This window comes from Schistocerca cancellata, chromosome 1 (assembly GCF_023864275.1).
Source record: "Schistocerca cancellata isolate TAMUIC-IGC-003103 chromosome 1, iqSchCanc2.1, whole genome shotgun sequence".
Lineage (NCBI taxonomy): Eukaryota > Metazoa > Arthropoda > Insecta > Orthoptera > Acrididae > Schistocerca > Schistocerca cancellata.
Window position 1 is genome coordinate 1032299185 of NC_064626.1, and position 22733 is coordinate 1032321917.

Sequence of the window (22733 nt, forward strand, 5' to 3'; positions counted from 1 at the left end):
GATGTGAGAAAAACGGAAATGGAAATAAAGCAAAAGTTATTAGAACTAGCCGAAATAGTTGTTTAATAGGTGAAAGGAACTGTTTGTGAACTAGAAACGGTGGATTTCATAGCAGCGGTAGTGTTGAAAGCGGAAAAATATAATTTTTGGTTATGATTTGGAAGTGGGTTACGTATTATTACGCATTACGTATTATTGAGTATATATCGGCGGGATAAAATTGTATAGTAGATTACGGTAAAAAGGAGAAGGTGAATACAATGTGAAACTACTGGCAAAAACAGAAGGAGAAAATAAGACGACAGAAAAGATTTCGAAATGCAACAGTGACAATAACAAACGTAATTGTTGGGTTCAAATTAATGATATGAATATAATAGAGGGAAACATTCCACATGGGAAAAATATATCTAAAAACAAAGATGATGAGACTTGCCAAACAAAAGCGCTGGCAGGCCCATAGACACACAAACATACACACAAAATTCTAGCTTTCGCAACCAACGGCTGCTTTGTCAGGAAAGAGGGAAGGAGAGCGAAAGATGAAAGGATGTGGGTTTTAAGGGAGAGGGTAAGGAGTCAATCCAATCCCAGGAGTGGAAAGACTTACCTTAGGGGGGAAAAAAGGACGGGTACACACACACACACACACACACACACACACACACACACATTTCCATCCGCACATACACAGACACAAGCAGACATTTGTAAAGGCAAAGAGGTTCGGCAGAGATGTCAGTCGAGGCGGAAGTAAAGAGGCAAAGATGTTGAAAGACAGGTGAGGTATGAGTAGCGGCAACTTGAAATTAGCAGAGGTTGAGGCCTGGCGGATAACGAGAAGAGAGGATATACTGAAGGGCAAGTTCCCATCTCCTTCCCTACCCTCTGGCTCCTACCCTTGTAACCGCCTCCGGTGTAAAACCTGTCCCATGCACCCTCCCACCACCACCTACTCCAGTCCTGTAACCCGGAAGGTGTACACGATCAAAGGCAGAGCCACGTGTGAAAGCACCCACATGATTTACCAACTGACCTGCCTACACTGTGAAGCTTTCTATGTGGGAATGACCAGCAACAAACTGTCCATTCGCATGAATGGACACAGGCAGACAGTGGCTGTTGATATACTTCCCGGGATGTGAGGTCGTGGTCCAAGAACTTTTCTGCTCCTTACGTTTCGTCCAGGACTGCGCTGGACTTCCTCAGAGGTGCTGCTCCGCTGAGTCTTGCCGACTGACTGGTCGGGTGTCTGAGAGCGACTTATATATTGTGAGAAAGGGGGGGGGGGGGCCATGGTTCAGGTGACACGTGATGAGCAGCCGGAAAGTATATCCACAGCCATGTCAACCGGTCGTGAAAGCCTTCATTCTACAAACAGGCAGACAGTGTTTGTTGGTAATGAGGATCACCCGGTGGCTAAACATGCCTTGGTGCACGGCCAGCACATCTTGTCACAGTGTTACACCGTCCGGGTTATCTGGATACTTCCCACTAACACCAACCTGTCAGAACTCTGGAGATGGGAACTTGCCCTTCAGTATATCCTCTCTTCTCGTTATCCGCCAGGCCTCAACCTCCGCTAATTTCAAGTTGCCGCCACTCATACCTCACCTGTCTTTCAACAACATCTTTGGCTCTTTACTTCCGCCTCGACTGACATCTCTGCCCAAACTCTTTGCCTTTACAAATGTCTGCTTGTGTCTGTGTATGTGCGGATGGATATGTGTTTGTGTGCGAGTGTATACCCCTCCTTTTTTCCCCCTAAGGTAAGTCTTTCCGCTCCTGGGATTGGAATGACTCCTTACCCTCTCCCTTAAAACCCACATCCTATCGTCTTTCCCTCTCCTTCCCTCTTTCCTGACGAAGCAGCCGTTGGTTGCGAAAGCTAGAATTTTGTGTGTATGTTTGTGTTTTAATGTTTTCCTCTACACACACACACACACACACACACACACACACACACACACACACACACACACCAAATTTTAAAGTTAGTCTTGTATGCAGCTACGCCCCCTTTATTTCTGTACAGAAACCAATATTACTTCGAAAAGAATTGTGAACTTCCTGTTTCCAGGACACATTGTGTAGGTTGGTAACAGTGCAGGTTTCTAGTGCCTATAAATGATTATCTTTACTAGTATATATTTTTGCTTCACTGAAGCAGTTTGTTCACATGTTACTGAATGTCTGATGCCCAAGTGCTACATATACACTCCTGGAAATGGAAAAAAGAACACATTGACACTGGTGTGTCAGACCCACCATACTTGCTCCGGACACTTCGAGAGGGCTGTACAAGCAATGATCACACGCACGGCACAGCGGACACACCAGGAACCGCGGTGTTGGCCGTCGAATGGCGCTAGCTGCGCAGCATTTGTGCACCGCCGCCGTCAGTGTCAGCCAGTTTGCCGTGGCATACGGAGATCCATCGCAGTCTTTAACACTGGTAGCATGCCGCGACAGCGTGGACGTGAACCGTATGTGCAGTTGACGGACTTTGAGCAAGGGCATATAGTGGGCATGCGGGAGGCCGGGTGGACGTACCACCGAATTGCTCAACACGTGGGGCGTGAGGTCTCCACAGTACATCGATGTTGTTGCCAGTGGTCGGCGGAAGGTGCACGTGCCCATCGACCTGGGACCGGACCGCAGCGACGCACGGATGCACGCCAAGACCGTAGGATCCTACGCAGTGCCGTAGGGGACCGCACCGCCACTTCCCAGCAAATTAGGGACACTGTTGCTCCTGGGGTATCGGCGAGGACCATTCGCAACCGTCTCCATGAAGCTGGGCTACGGTCCCGCACTCCGTTAGGCCGTCTTCCGCTCACGCCCCAGCCCGCCTCCAGTGGTGTCGCGACAGGCGTGAATGGAGGGACGAATGGAGACGTGTCGTCTTCAGCGATGAGAGTCGCTTCTGCCTTGGTGCCAATGATGGTCGTATGCGTGTTTGGCACCGTGCAGGTGAGCGCCACAATCAGGACTGCATACGACCGAGGCACACAGGGCCAACACCCGGCATCATGGTGTGGGGAGCGATCTCCTACACTGGCCATACATCACTGGTGATCGTCGAGGGGACACTGAATAGTGCACGGTACATCCAAACCGTCATCGAACCCATCGTTCTACCATTCCTAGACCGGCAAGGGAACTTGCTGTTCCAACAGGACAATGCACGTCCGCATGTATCCCGTGCCACCCAACGTGCTCTAGAAGGTGTAAGTCAACTACCCTGGCCAGCAAGATCTCCGGGTCTGTCCCCCATTGAGCATGTTTGGGACTGGATTAAGCGTCGTCTCACGCGGTCTGCACATCCAGCACGAACGCTGGTCCAACTGAGGCGCCAGGTGGAAATGGCATGGCAAGCCGTTCCACAGGACTACATCCAGTATCTCTACGATCATCTCCATGGGAGAATAGCAGCCTGCATTGCTGCGAAAGGTGGATATACACTGTACTAGTGCCGACATTGTGCATGCTCTGTTGCCTGTGTCTATGTGCCTGTGGTTCTGTCAGTGTGATCATGTGATGTATCTGACCCCAGGAATGTGTCAATAAAGTTTCCCCTTCCTGGGACAATGAATTCACGGTGTTCTTATTTCAATTTCCAGGAGTGTATTTGTGGAAGCACATATCCTTTAGTGTGCAATAAACACGAACGATGCCACGCTTCAAGAAATTCAATAAAAGGAAATTCCGTGGTAACCAGTTCACAAACAAAGCAAGCCACACTGTTGAAAATAACCTATGTATCACTTCTTCAGGGAAGAAACTCCCACATGGCACGCCTCCTGGTGATTCAAATTTTTGTGTTAACAATGACACTGTTTGTAGTGGATTTGTTGTTGTTGATGTGGGCATCCTATCTTCTTTGATAAAGGAAGTGGTGAAATGTAAACAATGTGATGATGTAGGCTGTCTGGAAATAAATGAATAACAAAGTAGCAGGAAGGGTTTAGAGTCAAAATTAGTTGTGTAGATCCTGCAATGAATCTACCTTGAAAATGACTTCGAACATTGTGCATAATTCACATGATATGAATTTGAAGTTAGTGCATGCAATGCATGCAATAGGAAAAGGAAAAAAGGCTGCTCAAACACTTTTTTGGTTTGATGGACCTTTCTCTTCCACCTCCTCCTCCTCCTCCTCCTCCTACCAGTAGGTTAAGCAAGTACATAAAAGTACTTTTAGGTGCCTTGACGGTTGTGTCTAAAGCATCTAAGAAACGTGCAGTAGAAGAAACTGTAAATATTAGTGGAACCAGGGACATTGCGGTTGCACTTGATGGGACTTGGCAATGTCGAGGGCATCATTCCTTGAATGGTGTTCTAAGGTGTTCTCTGGAGAATGGAAAAGTTGTAGATGTTGAGTACTTACCTAAGTACTGCCACACCTGCCATGGTAACACTGAAGGACATATTGAACATCAGTGTTCTAAGAATTATAATGGTTACAATGGAGGTATGGAGTGTGAAGGAGCTCTAAACATATTTCAGAGGTTGGTGCCCGTTTATAACATTAGATATACGAAATACCTAGTCAATGGGGACTCTAAAGCTTTCAATAAAATTAATGAGTTCAGTCTTTATGGTGATACCTTGGTAACAAAACTGGAGTGTTGTGGACTTGTGCAAAAGAGGATGGGTGCCAGATTGAGGAAGCTACAAAGAGAAATGAAAGGAAAGTTGATATCTGACGGAAAATCTCTGTCTGGCCAAGGCAGATTGACAGAAACTGAAATAAACCTCCTTCAGAGTTATTACGGACTGACCATTAGCAATCTGCACCTCTGAATGATTTTACAGCATGAGAAAAGCTGTATGGGCCACCTACTTTCATAAGTTGTCTACAGATGACCACCTGTTCATGGGCTTCGCAGAGTTTTGGTGTCTTTACCAAACAGCAAAAGAAAGTTATCAAATATACCATCATGGGCATTCTCTTCCTGAGCCTATATGAATGAAATAAAACCAATTTTTAGAGACCCGAGTGTCCCTGTTTTGCTTAATAAATGTCTTCATGGGAACACTCAAAATACAAATGAAAGTTTCATCCATTGCTTATGGGAAAGATTACCCAAGAATGTTTTTGTAGGATTAAATTCATTAAAAGTTGGCTTACTAGATACAGTGATATGTTTCAATGATTGAGTGATAGGAAGGTTGGAAGTCCTGAGAAATTTAGGCATAAAATGTGGCTCTAATATGGAAGATCAATTGCTTGCGTGTGACAGACAACGGGAGCATGAGGCTGAAAGATTCGCTCTTCAAGTTACCAAAGAAGTAAGAAGCGTTAAAAGGAATGCCAAGAGGAAGCTTTGGAAGATGATGAAATGCTGCAGGATGAAGACTATGTTTCAGGAATGTTCGGAGGCACAGTTTAATTGGACTCACATCTTCATTCGCAATTTACCACAAGTTGTATTTTTCAGAATTCAGGTACAAATATTTCCTCAAGTTTATAAAGCATTGCTATAACCTGCAATAGTCCATACTTATGTACTAGACCTAAGCTTTATTGCAGAATCAATTAAATTATAGAAAAAATAACATTTTTATTAGGAAAACAATTATAAAAATTGAAATGTAAGATGTGATATTTTTTTATCCTTGTAATATACATAATATGAGGAATTAAATAGGTCTAGTACCTCAACCATCATGTCATGCATATCTGGTAAAAATTTGGTCTCCTTCAAACGTATAACATTGGATTAAATGGTACCTCAGTTTGAGGAAGCATTTTGAAAAAAATAAATTGCATCAATTTCTTTGTAATTTTTTTAATAACCTTAAGCAGGTTCAAAAATATTCAAAATACTTCTAATTTGTTTACAAAGTGTGCTGCATTACCTGATATCAACAAAAAATCTGTAAAACATATGCTTTATAAACAGTGCCTGAAAGAAATAGGTGAGGATTTTTACATAATATTGAGCCGGAAAAGTACCGTGTATCCTTAAGCTACTAGGGTAATGTCATTTGGGGAATGGGATAACTACTTTTATGAGCTGGGCTCCAATTCTAAGACAATAATACTTTGAAAAGACTGGGTACCTAGTTTTCAAACAATGGAAAATCCAGGATGGAGTGTAACAATCAGCATCTCCGCTATATGGGTATGTAGTTTTGTTATGTTACTGGGAGTATTGTTGTAAGAGGCCTCCTGGATTCCCAAAAAAACCTCATGGCTATGAGGTGGTTAGACTCAGCTGCCAGACAAGTCAAAGAGATATACTGTAAGAATGTTGTGACTTTCCAGTGAGACACCCTCCAGGTCCCTCACCACTCTTTGGTGAGTAAGTGCTTTGCTACCACAGGGCCCCAGCCTTTGCAGAATTGGTTTCTGCTGCAGACCTACATTTCAGACTCTCTCTTCCCTCGTCTGACTTTCCATTAGACGGTCCCTTTGGTGCAGAACCTGCTTTATGAATTTGGTCTTGATTTCTAGTTTCACTCTCAGCGCTATCTTCGCCTCCCATTAATAATTATATGGACCCCATCATTCGATTTAACCTGCCATCTTTTCCCTATTGTACAGAAGTGCTTGTCACGCAGGGAAGGTCACCCACTGTGGTGTACGCACTGCCTCTGTGTCCTTCAACCCACCCTTCCTTCCTGTTGTTGTAGGCCAAAAACCCAGCACAGAAGCCATCTTGTTGGGGAGGGGGGGGGGGGGGTGTCATCATGCACCTGCATGATAGTAGCCCCTGATCGTGCAGGGATCACACTGTTGGTGCCTGCACTGCACACTCCCCACATATGTCATGGAGTATGTCCCTGTCATGACTCGGGCATGGGGACTCCCAACAGTGGATTACAGGCCAGGTAGCCATTGCTGTGGCTCTCTGTCACCCATGGGACAGCCCCCATTCAGAGTGGATGGCACCATGGCGGATAGTTCGCACGTGAAGCAACTTTAATTTTCTCCTGCTGGTGGTCAATCGGCCGCAGCAGTGTCTTCAAATGGAAAGGCCTCATACAATGCAACAAAGTACTATCCCAATGCTTTCCTTTTTCCTTGCCGTGCTGTTGGAGGAAGGCGGGACTAAAAACAAAGAGCAAAATCCTCCCTGCCCCCCCCCCACCCCCCTCCGCCCTCCCCCCAATATCTGGTATGTATGAGGGCTGATGGGGACGCCTTTTTGGCCACAAAGCCTTTATTTTTTGTGGTTAAATACAGGGAATTTACAGTCATCTCTTAGATGAAGAGCAGTTCCATCTTCATTGAAACGTCATCTCCTGCTCAGTCACAGGTGCTGCTCTACTGTGAAAAGTTAGGTGACATTCCTGTGGCTGTCACTCCCCACAAGAGTCTCAATATAGTCCAGGACGTCATCTTTCACCGTGATCTTCTTCTGCAATCTGACGATAAGCTGTAGGCTAACTTAGAATGATGGGCTGTTCGGGTACAGATAAATCAGGATTTTACTATCTATAATGTTTATCCCCCTCCCCCATTCCTAGTCTTGTGTGACTTCAACACCCATAACCCTTTGTGGGGTGGAAGAATGGTCACTGGCCATGATAAAGACTTTGAAACTTTACTGGCAAAACTTGATCTTTGCATCTTGAACTGTGATTCCCCCACACACTTCAGTGTATCACACAGAACTTATTCGGCCGTTGATTTCTCCTTTTGTACTCCTGGTCTTCTATCTGTCCAGATGGGTTCTTTGTAATGCTGACTGGTATGGGTTCATCTCTACTGCCATCCATAGCTCTCCATTGCAAGGCAGTGTCAATGCAGGTGTTCAGCATACAACAGCAGCCATTCTTTTGGCAGCCAACCAAGACATCCCCTCTTCCTCAGGATCCCCCCCTTCTCCGTCCCTGTTGAAAGACGGTACTCTGATGGAACCAAGAGTTCATTGCAGCCATTAGAGATCATAGGCAGGCTCTCCAATGCCATAAGTGGCACCCTTCAATGGAGCACCTTATTGCCTTTAAACGGCTCCGTGCCTGTGTTTGCTACCTCATAAAATGATGAAAGCAAGACTCCTGGGAACCAAATGTTTCCACCATTGAATCACGTACCTCTCCGTCACAGGGATGGGTAAAGATCAGATGACTCTACGGCTTCCAGTCCCCTACAGGCGTACCAAGTATTTCCTTAGATGGTGCCATTTATACAGATCCAGATGCTGTTGCCAAGCATTTTGCTGACCATTACACTCACACATCTGAATCTAAGAACTGCCACCCCACCTTTTGGCTTATAAAACAGCAGGAAGAACAAATGCGCATGTCTTTTGATATCTGCCACCTGGAGCCATATAATGCTCCATTCAGTGAATGAGAACTTTCCAGTGCCCTAGCCCATTGCCCTGATACTGCCCAAGGGCCAGACCTGCATTAACAACCAAATGCTGAAACATCTGTCAGTGGATTGTCAGTACCACATCCTTGCCCTCTTTAATCGGATCTGGAATGAGGGTGAGCTCCCATCTCAATGGTGAGAAAGCACAATAATTCCAGTACTGAAACTGGGTAACAACCTCTTCCAGATGACCAGTTATCAGCCTTACTGATGTTCTCTGTATGTTGGTTGAAAGAATGGTGAGCAAGCAGCTGTGTTGGCTACTTGATTCTCTGGGCCTTTTGGCTGCATCTCAGGGCAGTTTTCGCAAAGGCTGCTCCACTGCTGATAATTTGGTTCACCTCGGGTCCACCACCTGGATGGCCTTTGCACATTGTCAGCACCTCATTGCTGTCTTTTTAGACCTACAGGAGTCTTACGACACAATGTAGCATCACCACATCCTTACTATGTTACATGAGTGGGGTGCCCGGGGTCCACTCCCAGTTTTTGTCAAGAACTTCCTGTCGCACCATACTCTCCGGTTTGTAGTGGATGCTTCACTCAAAGCTCCCCATATCCATGAGAATGAGGTTCAGCAGGGCTCTGTACTGAGTGTTCCTCCATTTCTGGTGGCCATCAATGGTCTAGCAGTGGTTGTGGGGTCTTTAATGTTGCCCTCCGTATATGCTGACAATTTTTGTTGGAATTATTGCTCCTCTAGTATGGTTTTGCTGAGAGTTGCCTACAAGGTGCCATATGAAAGTGTGTCAGGGGCTCTCCCCCAGGGCTTTTGGTTTTCAGCTGCCAAGACTCATGTCATGCACTTCTGTTGCTGTTGTACTGCCCACCCATATCCAGAGCTTTACCTAGATGATCAATTACTTCTTATAGTTCAGGCACACCGATTTCTGGGACTAGTCTTCGATTCCTGGCTGACGTGGCTTCACCACCATCACCAACTTAAGTGAAGGTGCTGGTGACACATCATTACACTTTGCTGCCTCAGTAACACTAGCTGGGATGCAGATTGCTCTACCCTTTTGCTGCCGTAGAAAGCCCTGATTCTATATTGATGATGAGAGTCTTGCATGTGGTTCAGCATCATCCTCAGGGTTGCAAATACTGGACCTCATTCATCAATATGAGGTCTAACTTGGGACAGTAGCCTTCCAAACTAGCCCTGTGAACATCCTGTTAGTCGAGGCTGGAGTCTCTCCATTACCTATCAGGCACCGACAACCGCTACTGAATTATGCTAGATGCATTCATAGCTTCCCTGAGCATGCCAACTAATGTGTCCTTTTCCCTGGAAGGAAAATCCACCTCCCTCAACCACGGCACAGAGTGAGGTTACAATCGCTGAATGCCTCCAGTGTTCGGAACTGTAACTTCCTCCACTGTCGCCTCTGGTCAGGGAAACATTGCTTCTGCCCCCATGGCTTGTGCCCTGACCTCAGATTTGCCTCAAAGTCTCCTTTGGTCCAAAATATTCCGCTGACCCCATGATTTTTCGCCACTTGTTCTTGGCTGTCATAGAGAAGTACCCTGGTTGGGAAGCAGTGTTCACTGATGGCTCAACAGTCTACGGATGAAGACGTTTTGCATACACACATGCACAGTGTAGTGAACTCCACTCTCTGCCACACAGCTGCAGTGTCTTCACTGTTGAATTGATGGCCATTAAATTCATCCTTAGCCATGTTCGTTCTTGCACTGGCAAGAGTTTCCTACTCTGTAGTGACTCCCTTAGCAGCCTTCAGGCTATAGACAAGTGCTACACTCCACACCCACTGGTTGGAGCTATTCAGTATCTTGTCTCTGACCTCCATCAAGCTGAGTGGCCAGTTATTTTCCTATGGACCCCGTCGTGTTAGGATTTCGGGAGATGAACGAGCTGACTGATTGGCCAAGCTGGCCACCAGGATGCCAATTCTGGAAATGGGGGTCCCAGAACCAAACCTTTGCTCATTTATATGCCATTGATAGCTGGAAGTCTGGAACTCAGAATGGTCTGCCCTGATATCCCCAAACAAACTGAGGACAATAAAGGAGACCATGACCATGTGGCATTCTTCCCTGCTGGCTTCTTACAGGGAACCCACCATCCTCTGTAGACTCCACAGTGGTCACATTTGGCTGATCCATGGTCACATTCTCAAGCATGAGGATCTCCCTCACTGCTGATACCAAGCCCGTGCAGCAATGGTCCACTTGCTCATAGACTGCAATAGTTTGGCTGCTTTGAGAAGGCATCTTAATCTTCCTGATAAGCTCCCTCTAGTGCTAGCAGATGACACCAACTCAGCTGACTTGGTGTGTCCTGCAAAGGTGGTCTCTGTCCATCCCTTTAAGGAAGGGCTTTTTGGTGCCATTGACTGCCTATGGGGTTGCAGGGGCACCCCTCGTCCCCTCCCCTCCCCTCCCTCTCCCCCTCTCCTCCTGGGGTCCGCTGGTGGCCCAGCCTAGCATCTGCTGTTTCCACCTTTTCCTTCTCTTTATCGGTTTTCATTTCTTGGCATTAAAGCCTTCTCTTCACTGATTTTTTAACAACTTGTTTGTGCTGTCTTTTTCCTTGGCTTTACTTCTGCTTTTTATTGTGTTGGCTACACACAGGCTTTCCACGATTTGCCTTTGACCTCCTACTTTTGACGACTACACCTGGTTTCGCACTTAATGGATGAAGGGCTGATGATCTTGCAGTTCAGTACCTTTCACTCCAAACTAACCAACCATCCAGTGGGACAGCTCGAAGAGAACTATAGGAATTGGCAGGGGAGACCATTTGTAAAGTGTACTTGTGGTTACACATCTCAGCTATCCTGCTACTTACTAGCAGGTCTACTGCTAATTTTCAGGGACAGCCAATGACTGAAACCATATAAACTGTGGAAAGTTTTAACTGTATGTCAGTATCTGTTTTAGCTGTTAAGTACTACAGAAGAACTCGTATAGATGTTGAGAACCAAAGACCAGCTAAATGTGTCCAATTGTAACTAAAAAGAATTGACTAGCTCCAGGTACAGAAATGGAAAGAATTTGGAGTCCTGAATTTTTCAAAGAAGAGAGGAATGTAACAGCATGGGAATAGGCTACAGGACTCGATGCTGTAAAGAACCACTTGCAGCAATACGTTGTCACAACATTGCACCATGCCACACACCTGCCAATTAATCCCCAGCTAGTTAACAACCAGACACACTTCAGCATGTAGCATATGTGACATTTGTAGCAGCTACATCACAACAAACCCCCCCCCCCCCCCTTGGAGCACATAAATACTGACTGCGCTGCCAGGCAAGTCATCAAATCAGTGAGTCATAAGAGTTGACATCCACACAGTGTCATCATCTGCTGTGAGGCTGCTCTCCTCAACACTCATTTGGCAGGGGATCCAGCCGCCACCTGATGACCCAAAGGTCAAACTAACATCCAATGAGCCACTGGGGCATCAGCTACCACTGGCCACCCTTCGACACAGTGGAAAACAACCATAAACCAATAATCGCCGTCTTCACTTTCGTGTCATTGGCTTGATCTCTAGTCTTTAACTGTACATAAATGATTGATGATTCTACAGATAGTTTAAGAATCTATACTCACTGCAGCCTCACCACAGAAAAGTAAAGTTCTGCATTAGACAATAATAACAGAAGTGATTGTCAGTGATATCAGGAAAGTACAAACCAAAGTCTAAAGAAAATTAGGTACAATAATCACTGAAGTACAAGTACACAGTTGCATGGAGTCCCCCGGAAGATTGCCATTAGCTGCTGGGCGTCATAGCAGAGCTATACAGTGTGCTGCAGACTTGGCAGATGCTGCAGCTCATGGGTTGCTGACAGTGTATGGCTCAAGTGGCCTGGAGCACAGCTGTGACTGCAACTGGTTACTGGAGGTTGTGCTACAACTTAACTACACTACACCAGAGGAGTAACCGCAGGCTCTTGATGGCCGTGCGACCCACAGATGCGCAAGCTCATCCCCACTAGCAATGCCGCTGTAATTGCTGCGCATACTGCCTATGACTGATGGTTCCTTGGGGTGCCTGCTAGCATTAATCCTGTAAATAGTTAGTGTGAAATCAGCACCAAACCCAAACACACGATGTTCTAACGAGGTGCGTAACTGCCTTCCGAGATGGACCACTTATCGGTTAAGGGCCGGCAACCTGCATGACACAGGTGTTGTGCTGGGAAGGCTGACTATCAGTGGCCCTGCCCTGCGTATGCTACAGTCTCATACCTTAAGAGTGGAAGCAAAAGGTCACTCTCCACAGTAATGAGAACCACTATGACATGGAGTCTGACTGGGACACAGTTAAGTAGAGGGTGCCGCACAGGTCAGTGCTGAGATCACTGCTAGTGAAGGATGTTGAATGTAACATAGAAGATGCATCAAATAATGCCGTTCAAGACAAATCATGGCTTGTTGAAAATAAATTGATGCTAAATCACAGTATGACTCAGTTTTCAGTTTCCAACACACAATTCAACCGAAACTTATATTTTGATTTCAAAAAATGAGCGTAGGATTAGTGACTCTGAACATTCCAATTTCCTAGGTGCTCAGATAGATGGTACGCTGTCAGGGAAAGCTCATGTTCAGAGTCTTGTTCAGAAATGGAATACCACTAATTTACTATTAGAACACTATCTGCAGTACGTGATAATCCAACATGAAAATTAATCTACTTAGCTTATTTTTAGCTGGAATGACATTTTCACTCTGCAGCGGAGTGTGTGCTAATATGAAACTTCCTGGCAGATTAAAACTTTGTGCTGGACTGAGACTCAAACTCAGGACCTTTGCCTTTCGCGCGCAAGTGCTCTACCAATTGAGCTACCCAAGCACGACTCACGCCCCGTTGTCACAGCTTTACTTCTGCCAGTACCTTGTCCCCTACCTTCCAAATTTTCCAGAAGCTCTCCTGCAAACCTTGCAGAACTAGCACTCCTGAAAGAAAGGATATTGCGGAGACATGGCGTAGCCACAGTCTGGGGAATGTTTCCAGAATGACATTTTCACTCTGCAGTGGAGTGTGCACTGATATGAAACTTCCTGGCAGATTAAAAACTGTGTACTGGACCGAGACTCGAACTCGGGACCTTTGCCTTTCCCAGGCAAGTGCTCTACCAAGGTAGGAGATGAGGTACTGGCAGAAGTAAAGCTGTGACGATGGGGCGTGAGTCGTGCTTGGGTAGCTCATTTGGTAGAGCACTTGCCCACGAAAGGCAAAGGTCCCAAGTTCGAGTCTCGGTCTGGCACATGGTTTTAATCTGCCAGGAAGTTTCTTATTTTTAGCTGCTTATGGCATGTGGCAGTAGATTCTGGGATAGCTTTTCCTAGTTGCAAATGGTATTTTTGGCTGAGAAACAGGAAGTTTGAGTAATCAGTGGAGTACATTTGCCAACCTGTGTTTAGGAGATTGGGATTCCTCTCATAAGTATTTTCATTAATGTCTTCCAGTGTCAACAGTACATGCTTATTTCCAAGTTTTAGCAGCTTTCACTCATTTAATAATAGGCAGATATCCAATTTGGATCACATCTCATTGACCTTCATGCAGAAAGATTGTGTTTTTGCTGCTTCCACTTTCAGTAAGTTATCATAAGAATTAAAGAATTTTAGCAGTAATCCATGCAGTTTCAAGTCGAAACTGAACAATTTCCTGATGACTCATTCCCTCTATTCCTTTGGAGCATTCCTGGAAAAATTTAGCAACTTCCTATGTTACAGTGTTGATTGCATTCGGGCCAGAGGGGGATGCAACATCATAGTGATCAGTGGGTTCATTCTGCCAAGATCTTTGTAAATTTGTTAGTAATCAATAAAGTATAACTTTCTAAAATATTAATGAAAATTTCCGAAGAAAATTTATTATAGGTGCCAATGACATTGTTTATTTTTAGGCGTGCTATAACTTTCATTGAACAACAGTTCATGGAGATATGTATTGATGAACAAGATATCCTGGGTCCACCAGAAGCCATAAGAAAATTTTTAGCAATTCTGGATGAACAGATGAGGCAGGATGTGGAAAAGGAATTTCAAAAATTGTCTACTTCCCGGGAACGTTGGGATGCTTTTACAAAGTACATCAAACAACAGCAGGAGCAGGTAATTATTATAAGTGTATCCTAGATGTACAAAAACTTAATATGTAATTTGTTTAATCTAATTTACTCTTTTGTAAGTGTAGTATTCCAAGAAGCAACAGAGAGCAAGTGGTTTGGAATAAAAATTTGAAATAATAAAAAGTAATTAAGACTTTAATATTGCCATATTTAATATCAATGATTTGGTCAGTTGTGAGATGTTATGTCACAAGAACTATATTTTATACGTGAATCATAAATTTATTACATCCTAGAAAATTGATGGCTATCCACTCATTTTTAGAAGTGTGTGATAATTCTGTAATGATAAAAAACCGTGTACTTCAGATGCTATGGTGTGTGAGGGAGGAGGGTGTGTACTTCCCTTTTGTACCTTGCGGACGCAAGTGAGTACTAGCCATAATTTGTTGTTAGTTGATGAGATTTAGGGAACGTGTGTGTGTGTGTGTGTGTGTGTGTGTGTGTGTGTGTGTGTGTGTGTGTGTGTGTCCTTTTGGCTGAACCTCATCACTCTCATTTCAAGAGTTCTAAAATCTATTTTCACTATTATTCTTAAGTCCATAATATGTCATTCAGTAGGTGATGCAGTGATGCAGTACCTCTGCATTGACTGAAAAAGAGGAGGTGCAAGGGAAAGTAAGGCTGCTAAGTAACTTAAATTATGGAAGGAGATGAGCTGGAAAATAGATTGTCCCCAAATGTCAGTGTACTGGGGTGGACAAAAATATGGAATCACCAAAAGCACAACATGTTACCATGCATAATACGGTATAGGAAGCCTGTTGGCATCCAAACCAGGTTCCATTCATCTTAGAATGGATACATACAGGTAATGTATACTTTTTGAGGGACTCGTATATCATTTTTTTTCTTGCAAAATAATGGCAAGTTCAGGTAACAGTGATGGAGGTGGATAGTGATTGTGCACCCTTCTCTCCAAAACAGACCACAAGGTGTAATATTATTGAGATTGGGTGACTGCAGTGGCCGTGGGAGATGTGGCAGTTCATCCTCTTGTTTACAAAACCTGTTGTGGATGATGTGATATTTATGAAAAGGTGCTTTGTCGTCTTGGAACACAGCATTATTTGGGACACTGAATTAGGGAACAAACATTGTACCCTGGGGATATAAATGATCAGGGTAAAATGCTCACATAGTCCTTGGCAATAACGTGGTTTTTTAGGGTAACTGTGAGGCCGATGAAATACCCCGATCTGGCTGCCCAAATCGTCACCAAATCCTCATCATGTTTCACTCTTGGGATGCAGCCTCAGCCAAAAGTTTAAAACCATGTGAAACAAAACTCATCCAACGAAAATACTTTCTTCCATTACTCTATATTCCAGATTTTATGGCTTCAGCACCACATTTTCTTGTTAAGACAGTTATGTCACTGAAAAGTAGTTTTGGAATTCCAGCTTGCCCTGCAATTACCTAATTTTAGTGCTCCCTTCGTGTTTTGCTGCTGATGTGGTTTGTGAGTGCAGCATTCAGTTCCACAGTGACTTTTGCAGTTGCCGTCCCCTTATTTTTTGTCACAGTCCTGTTCCATAACCATCTGTGTCACGATCACTCATCTAACACACTTTTGTCTGAAGTGTGTCTTGGTGAATGATATTTTTCAGCTTTCCCTGTGTGTGTGCAGCATAAATCCTTGACATGGTGTCTCTTGAAACACGAAACATTTCCGCTCCCTTGCGTGCAGTAGTGCCCACCATGTGAGTCCCAACAAGTTGCCCACATTAAAGTTCACTTATCTCCCAAGTTGTGCACTCAAGGTACATAGAGCACTGTTCTGACCATAACAGATTCTTTGTAAGTCACTTGTCCTGTTTATTAAGCCAACTTGCATATTTTTGGCTGTATGAGTTTTAGTAGGCAATCAAACTAGATGGTTACAACAGCATGGAGGGCAAACCTACACCCTGGGTATTTGTGCCAGATGGAGAAAGTTTGCTTCTGTGTGCCTGCTGACACATGCCCTATCTACAACTCAGTACTTCTGATTGTAATTCTCACCAAACTACTACTGTTAATATAATGAGGTTAAATGAAGTTCAGACTTGTTTGATGGCACACAATTTATTATCTTTCAAATAAAAGCAAAATTGTCCCCACAAACCTAGTCATTCTCACTCTGCAGCCTCTTTCATTCACTTAACACAATATGAATTGAGTTCCCCATTGCTAGTAGAGTCTTGAAGGTTGCCTTTAATGTAAGAGTCGTTTTCAGACTTTCTAAATATCCTCAGTTGTACAAATTAACTTTTTCTACCCAATACTCACACTTGTTACCCTGTCATTCTAAAGCTCAAGCTAGACCCACTCACAGATCAAAGCAAATGGCAGGCTTGAAGCCGCACCGTTCTAATACAATGGTTCTTCCCCATCAGCAATGCTAACTCACTGGAGCAAAGATGCATAGAGGTAGCTTCAATCTAACTGGGACAGGGTAGATATTTGTACTCTTCCAACATGCAAAATATTGAAGACATTGCACAATAGCCACTTGTGGTCATATGGAACAGTGCAATCTGCAGCTTGACTACCATCTGCATTTATGTTCAGACTTGTTTTTCCACAATGTTTTCATATCTTTGTTCAAACTCTGACCAATAGCATGCACAAAAAAGGGGGTGGGGGTGATAATAGTGATGTTATATCAACAATATTAACATTACTATTGATACTAAAAATGAGACACAAATAGAAAAAGAAGTGAAGTTGGAAACAAAATAACTAACTTGCAGACAAAACAGAATGTTGAATCTCAAGGGCCAGTAGAAAGTTCAGTTTACGGTCAGGTATCTGGTGAGAAGTATATGTGTTATCTAGTTGCAGTATATACATTTCAGGATCAGTATACAAAGATGAAACATTCAGGGGGTATAAGAGCTACCAGTGCTACTGTAGTTTTCAGAATATTGAAAAGAAGACAATCAAAGTAATTTAAATGTTCCTGTTCAGGCTGTCAGCTGATAATGCAAGCACATATTCTTTGCATTGCAGCACAAGTGGCCAATACTATCTGGCAGTACTTTATGCTGAACTTACTGTGTTGCTATTATGGTCTTCAGTCGGAAGACTGGTTTGAAGCAGCTCTACATGCTACTATATCCTCTGCAAGCCTCTTCATCTCTGAACAACTACTACAACCTACACCTTCCGTATCTGCTTACTGTATTCATGTCTTAGTCTCCGTGTATGATTCTTACACTCCACAGTCTACATTCCAGACAAATCCCTTCAGAAAAGGCTTCATAACACTTAAATGTGTATTTGATGTTAGCAAATTTCTCTTCTTCAGCAATGCTTTCCTTGCCATTGCCAGTATACATTTTATATCCTCTCTACTTTTGCAATCATCATTTATTTTGCTGACCAAATAGCAAAATTCATCTACTACTTTAAATGTCTGGTTTCCTAACCTAGTTCCCTTTGCATCACCGGATTTAATTCGACTACATTCCATTATCCTCATTTTACTTTCATTGATGTTCATTTTACATTCTTATTTCAAGACACTGTCCATTCCATTCAACTGCTCTACCAAGTCCTTTGCTATCTCTGATAGAATAGCATCATTTGCCAATTTCAGTGTTTTTATTTCATCCCCATAACTTAAATTCCTACTTCAGATTTTTCTTTGGCGTACTTTACTACTTGTTCAGTGTACAGATTGAATATAATCGGGAATAGGCTATAGCTCTGTTTGACTCCTGTCTCAACCACTGCTTCCCTTTCATGCCCCTAAACTCCTATAACTGCTGTCTGGCATCTGTAAAAGTTGTAAATAGACTTTCTCTTCCTGTATTTTGCCTGTGCTACCTTCAGAATTTCAAAGAGAGTATTCCAATCAACATTGTCAAAGACTTCTCTAAGTTTACAAATGCTGCAAATGTAGGTCTGTCTTTCCTTAACCTATCTTCTAAGATAAGTCATAGGGTCAGTATTGCCTCACATTTTCCTACATTTCTCCAGAATCCAAACTGATCTTCCCCAAGGTCGGCTTCTACCAGTATTTCCAGTCTCTGGTAAATAATTCAGGTTAGTATTTTGCAACCATGACAAACTGGTAGTTCAGTGACTTTCAAGCCTGTCATCAACTGCTTTCTTTGGAATTGGAATTGCTACATTCATCTTAAAGTCTGAAGGCATTTCACCTGTCTTGTACATCTTGCATACCAGATGGAAGAGCTTTGTCATGGCTGGCTCTCACGAGGCTCTCAATAGTTCTGACAGAATGTCGTCTACCTCTGTAGCCTTGTTTCAACTTACAAGGGGGGACCACGACGTTGGGATCGCAGATTTACTTCAAACTTTGTACACCTTTATTAAGCTATTAAAACAGCATAATGTGCAAGTAGTAAGGTGCAGTACTCTGGCAATTTCGAAAAATTGCAAGAGAATTTTTACACGTATGTTATGTGGCTTATGTACCTGTGCTTTGAGTATTGGTGGTTAGCGTTCGTGGTAGTCAAGTAGTTAGCTTTCGTGTTCCAGAAGACGAATTTACATTAGGCAATGGTCTGAGTCCCACTCACACTTAATTATCAGTCTGCTTTTTTTCATCACTCATCATATTATTTAATTTTCAACATTTGAGAGGTAACATAACTTCAAAGGCTACTTGTATTTGCATGAAGTTTTAGCGAATTTCATATTATTTGTTACAGGTCTTCCAGCTTGCACAGTTAGTCATACCCCCAAAATGTACACCAATTTGCCAACCATGTGACATTTATTTCTATCGGCAAGTAAAACACTTTATAAAGTTCCTTCAGAACTGTTCATTTCTGATTGACAGCAGATGACAAGTTACTTCCTGTTTTAACACTTCTACTTAATTATTATCTACACGTCGGTAAGGTAATCCTCAAAACTTCGAAGACAGATGAACTGCCTTATCAAAAGTGCATGATGTCTGTTGTTATCTAGAAGGTTAAAAACGAAATTTTTCTCCACATAACTGAAATATTTGTAGATTGCCTGGTTCTTCATGAAGTGAAGTGTGTGGTTTACAGTGAAAGTGATCAGTTCCAGTTTTTAAACATTTATTCTTCTGTTCGTAACAGTTGATCAAATGCATAATGACACATTGCAAAGAGTCAGAGTTGTACAGTATGTCTTCATAAAACAGCTGACTGATTCACAAATCAAGAAACATACTCTTTCACAACTTTAAATCTTAGTGAAATAATATTCAAGTAACTAACACAGGTTACACTTTGAGATATCAGCTCAGAACTGCCCGTTCCAGCAGCCTCGCTGCTTCCCTATTTATATATTCTAAATAATGGATGGTCACTTGGACCATTATTACTTAATAATGACTACATATTTTTAATCGTATTTACAATTAAAAGTTCCAAAGCTAAGATTGTTATAACCTCAAGTTGAACAAATATATTTCAAGGACGACGCAATACATGAAAGTCACAGATCAAGTAAACAGAGTAAGGCTTGTGTCACTTTAACAGTCAAATCATAACTAAGTCCGAGTCTAGCGGCCGCTGGCTGGCTGGCCGCTTAGGTGGCGCTGCTGCTGCATGGCTGGCAGACAGCACCGCATGTAGAGGACGCTGGTAACCGCGCGGCGGCACTTTGAAAGATCGACGATTCACAACACTTTTTCCCCCCTTTGATGGAGGTGGCCTGTAGATTGCTAACGTCCATAGGTGGTGTTTGACTGGCTGTAAAGTCTCGAGGAGGAGGCTTCCCGTACAGACGGAAGTGTCCTCGATGATAACGGGTTGAGATGACAGGAGACATGGGGGTCGAATCTGCTGGAGCCCCGTGCACCATTCTTCCCGTTGCGGCAAGTCTGGTTGTTATAACAGGAGACTGGGCGATGTGTCCGCGTCCACAGGAGAAGGAGGCGAGTAGAGTTGCTCCGACAGATGATGGTCATCTGGTTCCTGCATGGGCACGTCTGCTGTTGGCATCAGTTCTTGTGCTGGCACCGATATGATGGTGAGAGGACTGCGTTGTGAGTAATGAGAGATTCCAGCATCCCAAGCGTCAGATAGAGCCGAAGGTGGTGTAGCGGCATCCGGAACAGGCGTTGCTGGCACACGAGGCCGAAGCTGGTCCGAATGACGCACTGTAACACCCGTGTCCGTCTAGATTTCATGCAGGTATCGGCCACGGTGTCATAAGATACGGCCAGGACTCCATTTTGGCCGCCTGCCATATCCCCGTACCCATACAAGGACGTCGGCGGTGAACCGGCCAGGTGAAGGCACCCGCGGCCGTGAGGTGGAAGGCCGCATGAAGTAGCATGCTGGGCTGTTGGCCTTGTGAGAGCTCAGCCGGGCTGTGGTCGCCCATGGGGGTGAATCGGTAAGAAGCCAGAAATTGGAGAAGCGCATCATCAGCAGCAGAAGAAGTCAGGAGTTTCCTCTTCTGAGCCTTAAATGTGCGGACCAGTCGTTCAGCCTTACCGTTTGACTGTGGATGGAACGGAGGGGCCGTGACATGCATGACACCGTGACGGGCACAAAAATCCGCAAAATCAGAAGAGGCAAATTGCAGACCATTATCAGTAACAAGATTAGAGGGAAGGCCTTCCAAAGAGAAAATGCAAGCTAGAGATTGGGTGGTTGGCGTGGTGGTAGGCGACGTGCAACAGACAATGAAAGGAAAGTTAGAGTAGGTGTCAGTAACGAGAAGCCAATAAGTACCTAAAAAAGGTGCTGCGAAGTCAGCATGAATATGCTCCCAGGGATTCTCAGGCGAAGTCCACAGTGACAAAGATGACTTCGGGGTGGCGGCCTGTATTACACAATGGCCGCAGGCAGTGACCATGTGTGCGATTTCAGAGTCGATGCCGGGCCAGTACACATGACGGCACGCCAGAGATTTTGTGTGAGAGACAACCCAGTGCCCTTGGTGAAGGACGCGGAAAACCGAAGCACGCAAAGATGCAGGTACCACAACACGCGGCGAAGCATTTTCGGTGGAAAGGAGGATAACACCATCCCTAGCCATGAGGCGGTAACGCAAAGCGTAGTAGTTCCGCAGCGGATGAGAAGTCTTAGTGGACAGATGATCTGGCCAACCCTTCTGAATACAGCGTAAAACCCCAGAGAGGGTAGGGTCAGAACCCGTAGCAGCCGCCAGCCGGTCACCGGTGATAGGGAACCCGTCCACAACCCGCTGCTCGGCAACATCCAGGTGGAAACACAAAAGTTCGTCCCTATCAAATGCCAGATCAGGACCCTTGGAAAGGCAAGACAATGCATCAGCATTCGCATGTTGAGCTGTCAGCCAGAAATGAATCTCATAATTGAAACGAGACAAATGAAGAGCCCAACGCTGGAGGCGTTATGCAGGCTTGTCGGGAAGTGACGTTGATGGATGAAACAAGGAAACAAGTGGTTTGTGATCTGTAACAAGATGAAATTTTTATCCATAGAGAAAAACACCAAACTTATGAAGAGCATAAATAATGACCAAAGCTTCTTTTTCAATTTGAGAATACTTTTGTTGGGCATCCGTGAGCGTTTTGGAGGCATAAGCAATGGGTTGTTCAGAACGGTCAGAAAAACGGTGTGCAAGGACTGCACCAACCCCGTATTGAGAGGCGTGCGTGGCAAGAACAAGATGTTGGCCAGGTCGATAAGTAGCCAGGCACATGGAATTTCTGGAAAGCCGCATCGCATGACGTGGACCAGTGAAAAGGCACGTTTTTATGCAACAGGTGATGCAACGGCTGGGCCACCGAAGCAGCAGACGGTAAAAACCTGTGATAGTATGCTTTTTCCCCAAGAAGGCCTGCAGTTCCTTAACAGATGTAGGGCGAGGAAGAGCATCGATCGCAGCGACAGTTTGCTGAAGCGGACGAATACCATCCCAAGAGAGTTGAAACCCCAAGTATGTGATAGATGCCTGAAAAAATTTAGATTTCTGAAGATTACACGTAAGACCTGCAGTCTGTAAGACATGAAAAAGTGTGCGGAGATTCTGAAGACGTTCTTCAGTGGTGGAGCCAGTGACAACAATGTCGTCCATGTAATTTATACACCCAGGGACAGTGAGCAATAATTGTTCCAAGAATCGCTGAAAGAGAGCAGGGGCACTGGCAACCCCGAATGGCAATCGTTGGTATTGATAGAGGCCAAAAGGCGTGTTAAGGACCAGAAGCAGCCGGGAAGCAGCGTCGAGAGGAAGTTGATTATAAGCTTCTGACAGGTCAAGTTTAGGAAAATACTATCCTCCAGCAAATTTAGTGAACAGTTCTTCAGGTCGAGGCATAGGGTAAGTGTCGATAAGGCATTGAGCATTTACAGTGGCTTTGA

At 44.3% G+C, this 22733-nt stretch overlaps 1 protein-coding gene across 1 annotated transcript in view; it reads left to right on the plus strand.

Annotated features, from left to right (window-relative positions):
• The window catches only part of LOC126162867 (DNA primase small subunit), a 109715-nt gene that overhangs the window by 63159 nt on the left and 23823 nt on the right, over nucleotides 1-22733 (plus strand). Inside the window, exon 5 of the mRNA XM_049919648.1 lies at nucleotides 14224-14431. Within this exon, the coding sequence (XP_049775605.1) occupies nucleotides 14224-14431 (208 nt within the window). The remainder of the gene's footprint in view (nucleotides 1-14223; nucleotides 14432-22733) is intronic.